This window comes from Oncorhynchus nerka, linkage group LG15 (genome assembly GCF_034236695.1).
Source record: "Oncorhynchus nerka isolate Pitt River linkage group LG15, Oner_Uvic_2.0, whole genome shotgun sequence".
NCBI classification, from domain to species: Eukaryota; Metazoa; Chordata; class Actinopteri; order Salmoniformes; family Salmonidae; genus Oncorhynchus; species Oncorhynchus nerka.
In genome coordinates, this window is record NC_088410.1 from 62,606,777 (window position 1) to 62,619,867 (window position 13,091).

At 41.5% G+C, this 13,091-nt stretch overlaps 1 protein-coding gene across 3 annotated transcripts in view; it reads left to right on the forward strand.

Moving 5' to 3' along the window:
* Positions 1-12,153, forward strand: part of LOC115143086 (arf-GAP with GTPase, ANK repeat and PH domain-containing protein 2-like) — a 46,763-nt gene extending 34,610 nt beyond the window's left edge. For 2 of the 3 annotated variants that reach the window (XM_029683111.2, XM_065001780.1), the window contains exons 11-17: positions 629-794; positions 1,455-1,592; positions 3,580-3,731; positions 4,434-4,524; positions 5,942-6,164; positions 6,472-6,823; positions 8,444-12,153. In XM_029683111.2, the coding sequence (XP_029538971.1) occupies positions 629-794; positions 1,455-1,592; positions 3,580-3,731; positions 4,434-4,524; positions 5,942-6,164; positions 6,472-6,823; positions 8,444-8,680 (1,359 nt within the window). In that variant the 3' untranslated portion in view covers positions 8,681-12,153. Of the gene's footprint in view, positions 1-628; positions 795-1,140; positions 1,259-1,452; positions 1,593-3,579; positions 3,732-4,433; positions 4,525-5,941; positions 6,165-6,471; positions 6,824-8,443 lie in introns of all 3 variants that reach the window. The other variant, XM_065001781.1, reaches the window with a different exon arrangement.
* The last annotated feature ends 938 nt before the right edge of the window (positions 12,154-13,091 follow it).

A 13,091-nucleotide genomic window follows, 5' to 3' on the forward strand; every position in this document is an offset into this window, starting at 1 on the left:
TTTGACAACTTCTAGTCAAACCCTAGTGTAAAAGCAGGTTCTACTATTTTGGCAATTTTCTGGTGGTTTTGGAGGATAACGGAGTTGGTCGAGCATAACACATCAACCCTGTTACTCATAGATAGACAGGCTAGAATAACACATCAACCCTGTTACCCATAGATAGACAGGCTAGAATAACACATCAACCCTGTTACCCATAGATAGACAGGCTAGAAATGTTTTAACAATATATTTTTTGGGGGAAGCTTGCATTCAATTGCCCCTCCCTGTTGCACACAACAAGCTTGTCACAAAGGGATTCATGGCTGATTTAAGATGAAATCGTCAACCGTGTTATGGTCAACCCTGTTACTTTACTTGCACTTATTCTTTTTATTTAACCTCCTTGAGATGTTTATTTTTATTAAGTTGAACATGTGCTCTTTTTGACAGAATGTAAAAACTATGTGAAACAAAAGTTTTTTTTCCCCCCACCAAGTTACACTGCTCAAAAGGCAGCCAATTGGTGTAACGACCCTTGTATAACCTGCTGAACACTGTATTGAATCCCAGAACGGATTGAACCATGCTACCAATACCACTATATATTTTCTGTAATGGTTGACCTTTCCCCCTGACCTGGCAGGACTACATGCAGAATGCCCATGGGAAGGAAATGGACATGCTGCGGGTGACTGTGAAGGTGCCAGGGAAACGCCCGCCTCGTGCTGGTGCCGTCCCTTCCTGTGGCCCTCCTCCTGGCCTCAACGGCCTGGTCAAAGACGTACAAGTGCCTGAGGGGGCCAGTGCAGGTAAAAGGGGCCCCAAAAGGACAGCCACTCTCTCTTTATCACTCTCTCTCCCCTTTCATTATCCTTCTCTCTGAATCTAATCTAGAGCATATTCTCTCTATCCATCTTGATGTCTCACTGTTTTGCCATCATTCTCCCTGTAACTTACTCTTCTTTCATCCATCTCTTACTCTTCTTTCATCCATCTCTCACCAGATTTGGGATGTAGAAAAACATTGCACTTATGTAATAGAACATAAGTAAGCACTTGACAACTTTTTGAGTGCTCTACATTCTTTGATCACTGAATTGTCATGAGTGTCTTTATGTAATATTTATTTGAAATGTATTTCTCTCTCCCCCATAGTCCCTGGTAGTGGCAGTAACCTCCTGCCGGTAGAGGAGGGGGCGGGAGGAGGGTTGTCAGAGGGGTTCAGAGGGGTGCAGCTCTGTCCCTCTACTGTCTCCTACAGGGCCCAAAGTGTGGTTACGTACACCCCCCTCATCCTCTGGACTTTGTTTATTTATTTTGTCACTTTTGAATTTGCTTGCTCCTCTAGTGTACTCTTATGAGTTATTGTGGATATGATTCTCCGCTAGATTCACATACCCCGTGAGTTTTTCTGTACTATTATACCATATGACACAAACTTATTTCCTGTGCTTGTGTGCCTGTGGCAGACACTGCCATCGAGGGTGTGTCCAACCCCTCCTCCTCTAAAGACACAGGTCCCGCCTCCCCGATGGTTGACAGGAAGAAGCATCGCAAGAAGAAGAGCATGAACCTGAAAGGAGACACAGCAATTGGCCAAGCAGATGGTAAGCTTCCAACAGTAGTGTATTCAGGGTTTAGTGAGGTTAAACATTCAGAACATTGCAGATAGAACTGCATGAGATTCAATAGAATGTGTTTTACACATTACATTTATCTGAACATTGCATCCTCCGTTTCAAATCTTTGTTGAGGAATTTTAGACTTTGTGTAGACTTCGTTTGTGGATATGGATCAATACTGAACAGACGTATAAAGAAAAACATCGCTCTCATCTGTTATTGCCCTGCTGCTTGAAAATGTCTACTTATTTTCTCCAAAATATCTGCCGTTTTTCCTGTGCTCCTTCATTCTCTCTCTCTCCCCTCTGCTTTCCTGGGACGTCTGATCTGCTAATCTCATACCCTGTAGCAAAGCGCAAAATGTGGAAACTAAAAAGCTTTGGTAGCTTAAGAAACATAAACAAGACAGGTAATGAGGGTGTGTTTCTGTCTGTCTGTCAGCCCTGCTTTTCATCCTGTCTGCATGTCTCTGTCCTTCCGTCTGTCCATCTGTCTTGTATGTCTGTCCTGCTGCCTGCTTTTCTGTTTGTCAATTTCTCTGTCACTGTGTCTGCTTTTAAGATGCAGTAGCACCATATTGACTTCTCTTTCGAGCAGTGTTCATTTTGGCAGCTATTTTAGATTTAGTTTGTCTTAGTTTCAGTCTTAAAATAGCTTTTAATCTTAGTCACATTTGAGTAATTTCATCGTTAGTTTTAGTTATTATCAGTCGCCTAAAACTCTGGACAAAGTTTAGTCTAGTTTTAGTCACAGACATTTTAGATACATAAGTCAGTGTATTTCTATCTATTAAATAATGAATATTCAGGCTACCTTGTACTTTCATCATGTGCACATTCAGACAGCCTTGTCCAACTATGCCCTCTTATACCTTAGCTGGCAACATTGATATTGTGGCAGATTGTAACCAATGCCAGCCATAATTAATAATATAGGCTATACAGCCTTGGCTACAGGTTAAACTATTTACAGCTCTGATTTTCTCCCCATACAGTGGTTTCCTTGAAAATAAAATAGTTTGAGCTTTACAAAAATGCCAGACGTATTACTGTACTCCTAATATTCAACAAATAGCATTCGTTTTTTCCCCATAGGAAACACAACTCGTATTTGCGGACCGCGGCGCGGGAACGGCAACACAGATGAATGAATAACAGTGCACGTGGAAAAATAGAGCCTACGTGAATGTAAGAGAGAGAGGATAAAACATTGTTTCTAGTTGAGGTCAGTTACAGGTCAAATGTCCTGGCTTCGCATCAGTTCAAAAGATTGACGAGTGATTGAAGTGACCGCCTGGGATCTTTGCGGGAGTGCTGAACAGATCAGCTCAATCAGACCACACAACTGAAAGATGCGCATTCTGCCAATGAGAGGATTGCATAAAATATTCTGCATGCATGCTTATGATTGGACAAAACAGATGAAAAGGAGCTTCAAATGAAATGTACATTAGTCTCAGGTGGAATTCTCGTCTGGTCACATTTCCGTCGACTAAAATGAAAAGTAATTTGTAATAGTTGTAGTTTTTTCCCCAGGGCATCTCATCTTGTTATCGTCATAGTTTAGTTAGGAAAAATAAGCTGTTGATGAGTATTTTTCATCATAGTTATTGTTGAGGAAATTAACACTGCTCTTGAGTCTCTCGAAGAGAAAGCGCCTATCTCCATTCAGTAATAGTCTTCTCTCCATATTCTCCATGCATCTTCATTTGTCTACCATGACAGCAATGCAATAATGCATGCCGATGTCTACTTAGCAGATAAGTGCTGTTTGGCGATCCACCACCAATCATCATTGTGATGGAGGAAGAAACCCTCTGAATCCACTGTATGGTAATTTGTCATTAGGGCCATGAGTTTAACCTGACCTCAGGCCTAATTGGACCAGGTCATGTAGTCAACTCAGGGTCCTATTTATCATGTTTTGCCTCTCTCTAATACAAGCCTATATATTGTCTGTGTTCTGTTATCAGACGAGGATAACTTTGACTTCCTTATCGTGTCAAGCACGGGCCAGACGTGGCACTTTGAGGCCCAGAGTGTGGAGGAAAGGGACGCCTGGGTGACTGCCATCGAGAGCCAGATCCTGGCCAGCCTGCAGCTGTGTGAGAGCAGCAAGAACAAGGCAAGGATGCAGACGTACACACACAAATCAAATCCCATTGTATTGGTCACATGCACATGGTTAGCAGATGTTATTGCAAGTGTAGTGAAATGCTTGTGCTTCTAGTTCCGACAGTGCAGCAATATCTAACATGTAATCTAACAATTCCACAACAACTACCTAATACACACATCTAAGTAAAGGAATGGAATAAGAATATATAAATATATGGATGAGCAATGACTGAGCGGCATTGGCAAGATGCAATAGATGGTATAAAAGACAGTATATACGTATGAGATGAGTAATGCAAGATATGTAAACATTATTAAAGTGGCATTATTAAGTGACTTGTGATCCACTTATTAAAGTGGCAAATGATTTCAAGTCAATATGTAGGCAGCAGCCTCTCTGTGCTAGTGATGGCTGTTTAACAGTCTGATGGCCTTGAGATAGAAGCTGTTTTTCAGTCTCTCGGTCCCAGCTTTGATGCACATGTACTGGCCTCGCCTTCTGGATGGTAGCGGGGTGAACAGGCAGTGGCTCGGATGGTTGTTGTCCGCGCGTACACAGAGACACACAGAGACACACAGAGACACACAGAGACACACATGCACTCACACACGCATTACAAGAAAATATCATCTGCATCTGGCAAAGTGTTTGTCTAGGAAACCAGCTATTACTAAGGAGAAACTAATTGTGTGTTTGTGTGTTCTGCAGGCTCGTAAGAACAGCCAGAGTGAAGCTGTGGCGCTGCAGGCTATCCGTAACGCCAAGGGCAACAGCCTCTGTGTGGACTGTGAAGCACCTAGTTAGTCAACTCATTCATTACTGTTGGTTGTCTCACTTTTCTGCTCTCTTTCTGTTTATTCAATTTCTCTTTCCTTTCGTGCTCTACTGCTTTCTCTGCTTTCTCTTCCATCTTACTGTCCAGCTAGCGCATAACGTTCTGAAGACCATATGTTTCTTAGAGCTTGGCGAGAGGGTGGTTGGCCAATGGTTATTTTGCATACAATCTGACCACAGTTTTCTGGGAATTGGTGCAGGATAGTTGCTTTGCTTTGGAAAATTCTCAGCACATTTAAGAAACTTGACAAAAAAATGTTTCTTGGTATTTCATTAATATAACAGAATTCCTAAATGTTCAAACATGATTACATTTACCTTTGATAATGTTCTTATCAAACTTTCTCCAACTGGTTTGACATTGGGAATGTTTTCAAATTGTTTCTCAATATTCTCTGAACTATGTTCTTCTGTGGGAATTTCAGTACTAAAGCATAACTTTTCCTCATGGTTCAATTTAAAGTCATGTTCTCAAATTGTTCCAAGAACATTAACCATAAAAAACAAACTTTTGTAATGTTCAGACAACCTTCTTAGAATATGATTTAAAAACATATATATTCAGTTCTGAGAATGTTAAGAAAACGTTCTATAACGCATTATTAATGCCTAAAGAAATTCATTTCCATGTGTCCTGTCTACGCTTGGAGTTTAAAAAGGTTAACCCAAAATAAGCTATTAGTGTTGTTAAAAGTCTTATTGGAACATTCAGTGAAGTTATTCAAAAACATCCAAATAACCTAGAATTTCAATTCTCAGGGTGTTAATAAAACCTCCCAGGAAAACTTAAGTAACTATAGTTCAACATTATCAGAACATCCCTGCAACCTGAAAATAATTATTCCCAGAAAAGGCTAAATTGTTCACTTCTGTTCTCAGAACGTTTAAAATTCTTTCAGTTTTACTGGTCAGGAAACGAATGGCTTTGTTCCCACAACCAATGTGAAACCAAAAACATACGTTCCCACAACTTCCATAGAATCAAATGTGTAGCTGGGTGATCTCATTGAGCTTGGTTTTCAGTGGGGGGGAAACGGCAGGGTTGGGGTCAATTCCATTTAAATTCCAGTCATTCCATTCCAGTTCTCTTCAATGGAACAATTGAAATTTTAAATAGAGTTTGGTTCACTTTTTGAGGTGATGAAAATTGAAATTGACCCCAACACTGTTCTCCATATCCTTCCACTCTTTCTCCAGTGTAAATCCTACTCATGTAGTTGCAACCCAGAATAGAAATGCATTGTAATACCAGTAATCTAATCCCATCTCTGTATTTCCTCTCTGTTTATCCTATGCATGCAGTTTCAGGCCGAACTAAAACTGTACACATTTTAGTCTACTATTTAGTGTGATCCCAGAACCTGCTGTCTCCCCTCTCTCAGACCCAACGTGGGCCAGTCTGAACCTGGGGGCTCTTATCTGCATTGAGTGTTCAGGGATCCACAGGAACCTGGGCACCCACCTGTCCCGTGTCCGCTCTCTGGACCTGGACGACCTGCCCAGAGAACTCACCCTGGTGCTGGGCGCCATTGGCAACCACCTGGCCAACAGCATCTGGGAGGGACGCACACTGGGCCGCCGGAAACCAACACCCAACGCCACCCGGTAGGAGGACTAGGGATACTAGAGGACATGGGATAGACACTGGGAAACAGGGGATAGGACAGGGGAAGGGGACACTTAATAACATGTGAATAAGTGGCAAATTTGCTGGACTGCAGTTGCGGTATGAGTTATTGTTGTTATTGTAGTAGAGTTGCATTGATAGAAGTGTTAGAGCTAATAGTAGTAGAAAGTAGAAATAGTAGTGTGTGTGTAGATTCTGACTACATACACATGCCTGTTCACACACTCTGTTCCCTTGGTAACTGTGTGTGTGTGTGTCTCTGTAACTGTCTCTCACTGATCCCAGAGAGGAGCGGGAATCGTGGATCCGGGCCAAGTATGAGCAGAGGCTGTTTGTGGCTCCGCTGGTCCCGCCTTCCCCCTCCATGTCCCCCAGTCAGGGGTCAGAGGTCAACACGCTGTCGGCCTGTCTGCTGGTGGCCGTGATGGAGAGGGACCTCCCCCGCCTGCTCCTCCTCCTGGCCCACAGCACCAAGGACGACATTAATGCCCCACTCCGCCCAGGGGGTCACCTCTCTCCTCAGCCCCCTGCTGCATTCCCCAGCTCTCCCATGGGAGGATCCCCCCTGCCGCCCCACTCAGCGCTGCATGCCGCCTGCCAGCTCGCCGACGTGGTCATGACCCAGTTGCTGGTCTGGGTGAGAAAACGTCCCTCCTTTAGTCTCTTCATCCTTCTTTTCCATTTTTTTGTAGTATCATGAGTGGATACTCATGATACTACACCCAAAGAATGGCAGAAATGTCAAATAAAATGTTATGTTACATGCTTTGTAAATAACAGATATAGACTAACAGTGAAATGCTTTCAAGCCCTTCCCAACAAAGCAGAGTAAAAAAATGAAGAAATACAATAGAGGAATCATAGAAAGATAATTACACAGTGACTAATGACAACTCAGCTATATACACGGGGTACCAGTACCGAGTCGATGTGTACGAGGTAGTTGAGGTATATATGTACATATAGGTAAGGATAACGTGACTAGGCAACAGGATAGATAATAAACAGTAACAGCAGCGTATGTGATGAGTCAAAAGAGTTGGTGCAGAAAGGGTCAATGTAGTTAGTCCGGGAAGCTATTGGTTAATTATTTAACTAACTACAGTACTTAGCAGTCTTATTGCTTGGGGGTAGAAGCTGTTCAGGGTCCTGTTGGTTGCAGACTTGATGCATCTGTATCGCTTGCTGTGCGGCAGCAGAGAGAACAGTCTATGACTTGGGTATAGTAGTGTGACACTTTCCGAATGCACTGTATAGCTATTTTTTTTTTCAGACCCCTTCCCCTTTTCCACATTTTGTTACGTTACAGCCTTATTCTAAAATTGATACAATAATATTTTGTCCTCATCAATCTACACACACTACCCCATAATGACAATCTACACACACTACCCCATAATGACAATCTACACACACTACCCCATAATTACAAGGGAAAACAGGTTGTTAGAAAGGTTAGTAAATGTATTAACAATAAAACAAATACCTTATTTACAAAAGTATTCAGATCCTTTGCTATGAGACTTGAAATTGAGCTCAGGTGCATCCGGTTTCCATTTATCATCCTTGAGATGTTTTTACAACTTGATTGGAGTCCACCTGTGATAAATTCAATTGATTGGACATGTGTATGTCAGAGCAAAAACCAAGCCTTGAGTTCGAAGTAATTGTCCGTAGAGCTGAGACAGGATTGTGTCGAGGCACAGATCTTGGGAAGGGTACTAAAAGATGTCTGCAGCATTGAAGGTCCCTAAGAACACAGTGGCCTCCATCATTCTTAAATGGAAAAAGTTTAGAACCGCCAAGACTCTTCCTAGAGCTGGCCGCCTGGCCAAACTGAGCAATCGGGGGAGAAGGGTCCTCGAGTGCCCTTAGCTAGAGCCCAGATTTGAACCTGATCGAACATCTCGAGAGACCGGAAAATAGCTGTGCAGCGACGCTTCCCATCCAACCTGACAGTTTGAGAGGATCTGCAGAGAAGAATGGGAGAAACTCCCAAAATACAATGTGCCTAGCTTGTAGCGTCATACCAAATATTTAGAAATATTTTCAAACATTTCTAAAAACCTGTTTTTGCTTTGTCATTGTCATCCATTTTAGAACAAGGCTGTAATGTAACAAAATGTGGAAAAAGTCAAGGGGTCTAAATACTTTCCGAATGCACTGTACATGTCTTTTTTATCCACTACAAATTTCAGCTGAATCTTATTGCCCGCTCTCATTCTCCCTCCTCCCCCCTCTCTCTCCCTGGTTGCAGTATGGCAGTGATGTGAGGTGTCGGGACGCCCAGGGGCAGACGGCCCTCACGTTGGCGCGTTACGCAGGAAGTCAGGAGTGTGCCGACATCCTCCTGCAGTACGGCTGCCCCAATGAGCCGCCCCCCTCGGTTGCCACAACGCCCAGCCTCTCAGTCGCCACGACACCCAGCCTTTCGCGCAAGAGCAGCGCCACCAGCCTGAGCCGCAGCAGCAGCTCCAGAAGAGCAGTGTCTTAATGTGACAGGGGTTAGAGCACACTGTGTGAAAGTGTAAGTGTGGATGTACGTGTAAAAGTGTGAGTACATGCAATATGTGTGTGTGTGTGAGAGACAGAGGTTGTGTGGGTGGTGCATGTGTGTTTGTGACCATATGCATGCCAGGGTAGCTCTAGTTGAAGGGGGAGGCTGTGTCATCAGTGTCCTCTAAAAGAAACCTATAAAGTCACACCAGGACGTAGTCCCAGACCAGAAGGACTGAATGAACAAGCAGCCAACACCATCACCACCCTTAGTGGTGCACGGGTCAGCTGTTTATTCACCTACACCAGCCCACAATTGCTAAATAACCCATCCGCAACTGCCCGACTATATGTGATAAAGTGAAAATCTGAGGCCTGACCCTAACCCGCAAATATATAAAATGTTAAAAGCTGTAAAAACTACCCAACATGTTTCTGGCAACATTTCAGTTTGGCTTGGATGCATATTTTATGTGACTGAAATAGGCTACTATCAGCTTTTCTGATGCTGATAAAGATAGGAACTTTACAGACGGTCCCTAACCACACATTCATTCTCTCAAGATGCTGAAATAAATAATATTTCTCCATTCCAGTCAAAATGTACATTTGGTGTATAATTTCACAAGTTAATATTATATTAGGCGGTAATAGACCTATATTCAGTGTGCATATTTCAGTATACTATTTCATTTAAAGGTCCAGTGCAGCATTTGTATCTGTATTTCAAATAATTTATGGATAACAATTAAGTACTTTAGTGTGAATGTTTTCAATTAAAATGGTCAAAAATAAACTAAATTGGCTTCTTAGCAAAGAGCAATTTTTCAATAAGAATTTAGCTAAGACTGTCTGGGAGTGGTTTGAATGGGGAGGTGAAAACAGAAAATGTGCTCTTATTGGCAGAGAGGTTTGGAACTCTCTTGTCTATTAACTAATTTACCACATGATGATGTCACCATGGAAGGCCAAAACTCCCTCCCACCAAGTCAGGCTGTCTTTTCAAACAGAGCTTACACTAAAAGGGCAGTATCATAATTTTCTAAATTGTACAGTATTATTCCAAACTCAGTGTGGAAATATATATATATAACAAATCATGTTTTTTGAATGTACTGGGCCTTTAACCCATCTGAACAGTAGCCTATAGTTCCCTTGATGTACCATTTTGAAGTCCTCCTCTTGTGACTGTCAAATTTGTATAGCGCCTCACAATCACACACAATAGTTGGCACTGCTATCATCCTCTTTTACCACTTCACCAAATCTTTCCCAAACATCAGGCTACTGTTCTGGCGCTTCTATTTATTTTCAACTCTCCATTTTGCAGCTCGTCTCTTATTTAATTAAACTCCAACATTGTCCTTTTTCCTCAGTGGATCGACGTGAACTTTTTCTGCTTAAGTTCGTAAAAGAAATTGACGATTGCTGTGTATTCAGAGAGTGTACAGTTAGGCCCTAAAGTTTAGGCTTAGACTACACTCTAGCACCAGATAAAACATAATAAAAATAAATGTAGCCTATATATGAATATGATATGAATTGCACAAGAATTATACATTTATGGATTTTTTTTAATGCATAGTTTATTCAACCCGCCTGCCCGCCATTCAGCCACACACTATTTAATTGCCCTAAACTGCAGGGACTGCAGGTTATGAGTCAACCCACACATCACTAACCACAGTAAAGCCAGGAGGCAGAACTCCCTCTAACTTGGCTCTGTGCATGCATGTTTGAACGAGAGGGACTGGTCTGGTCAGTGGGGTACCTTGTCCCCACTATGGCGCTGATAATATATACTCTTCCAAGCTCACCTCATCACTGCTCTGCTCTGTTGGACCTTTTTACCTGCCAAAAGGTGTGCTACTGCTTCACCAGTACCCCGTACCCTGAGCCTCACTAACACATACTGACTGACAGACGGGGATAATGTAATGTCAAGCTCTGGGGCCAAATTGATGGCCTGTCCTGTATACTGACTTGGGTTCATGCCCAATCACATCTCTCAGACCACAGGGTTGGGAGAAGAAAACAAACCAGAGGTACAGAACTGCAATAATTGAAATACCAGTGAGAGAATGGATGTGTCCTTCTTGCCCTTCTGTACCTCTGGATGCTTGAAGTACCATGATAAGACTATAGTATGAAGCCGGGAAGATGGTTTCCGCTCTCAACAGCGGAGAATGTCAGTTTAAAAATTCATTATGAACATTTCTCCTGTGCTTTGATGGTTATGGTTGACGTGGAGCAGCTTAAGTTAAAATGCAGCTACATCTATAAAGATGCTTCAATATGATGATAAAAGGAGTATGATGGGGCTCATTGAATCCTCTGGATGACATTGTACTTATACAGAAACTTAACAGTGGAGTCAAGACTAACAGCAATGGCCAGTGCTGGAACTATAATGACCACTGTTAAAGTATCACTGTACCACGGTCAGACAAAACGGTCAGTTACTGAACAATGCTCAGCTGAGATCAAATTCAAAAGAAATACTGTCCAACAGATATATGATTTGTATTTTAAGAATTTAAGGTCAAAATAATAATTGTATAGAAAGACATATGAAATTGACATCATTACTATACTTGTCATAGTTATCAATATTGAGAAGTACTTCATGGACAAGAATGTTAATGTGGGTTCTGAAGTTTGTATGGTAGGTTATTGTTTAATACACACAGGGGTTACTCTTAGCTGTTCAGAGATACAAAACTGTGACAGATTTGGTGATTATTTTATTTGGCAGTCCGCTATCTAGCTCCCTGACGTCACTTTGAGATCCAAGATGGAGACTTGTAATGTGTGTGAATAATGTGTGTTTTGGAAATGAGAGAGACTCACACACCCACTAGGGCAGTTTCTATATGTCCTATTTTAGCTGAACAGTGTTACTGCCAGACACCATTGTATTGTGAAACAAATTAAATGCCTTCCAGTTTGATTGAATGTATTGCAAATATTGGGAATGTTTTGTGTGCACTGCCACACCCACAAAAGGAAAAGGGGTTCAAAACCAAAACTCAAGACGTCATTCTCGATTATTATTCCAACTGTACAAAATGATTATTAGTAAGGGAAATTAATTGCCTTGTATTGAGAATGAAAAGTTTGCTAGTGGCCACAATAGAGACCATTATCATAACACCACAAGGACCATGTTGCTTTTCTATTGGGACTTATCAATCTACTGCAGTATGATCATACCTCTTTTTTTAAATTACTGAAAATGAACATTTGTCTGTAAATTGTGTATGCTTTTGTTTTGCAGTGTTTTTCTACTCCTGTATATGATTCATGGCTCATTCAAGTTAGCTGTCAATACAATTACTGTCAAACCTGTGGTTTTATTTATATATTTGGGAGTGTTTCATATTTTAATGTGCAACTTTTATCTGCTTAAAACAAATAAGGAAAGGAAAAACAGTATACAACAAAGCAACAATAAAAATGTTGTATTCTGGGTATTTTGTCATTTGAATGAATTGACATGAAGGGATATATAAAGCTGAGGAATGGATCGGTCTCTCTACATCTATAGTTTTTTTCCTATGCAAGGTGTGTGTGTGTGTGTGTGTGTGTGTGGTGGAGGGGGTGAGGGGGGGTAAATCAACAAGTGAACCTGAAACACTCATTTCCAGTGTCGGCCATGGGGAGGCAGATATGTATATTGTAGAGATCATTCAAGAGTTCTGTGTCGGCTCAGGCCAAGCCACAGAAACCTTCTAATTAATCCTGGTTTGCGTCCCAAATGACCCCTTTCCCAATGTACTGCACTACTTTTGACGGGGCCTATAGAGTATCACGGTGTTTGTCATAATACCCATAAAACTTACCGGTCAAACAAGGAAATGGTTCCAATTGATTTTCCACCATTCATTTTTCCCGTAGGAGATTTTAGAAACACTTAAAATAAGGGATGTGTTTTGTGTAGGCTTACCTTGGCGTGACGTTTTGATAACCGTGTAAATCTTTCCAGGACAAGGTGCCTTGTCAATATAATCAACTGTATTTTTGCCCCCACCCAAAGGTAAGAATCTCTGGATTAAAAATCTGTAAATTAAATGTAATGACATATTGGTTACATTTCTTTAAATTGACACAATACCTGTTAGCAAAGGTGTCAGAGATGGCTTGTAGGAATTTGTAGTCTTGTATAATGTCTATTTTGATGCTAAACCTGACCTGTACCAAAACGACAAGGCACCTTGTCCTGGAAAGATTTACAAGATTATCAAAAAGTCACGCCAAGGTAAGCCTACACAAAACACATCCCTTATTTGTCATCTTTATTTTCTCATGGTTGTGAGAAGAATGTGCATGACATTCATTTTGAGGTTAATAACTTGTTTGTTCATATGTGAAAACAAGAAGACTGGGATTGAAAACCAACAATTTCACAG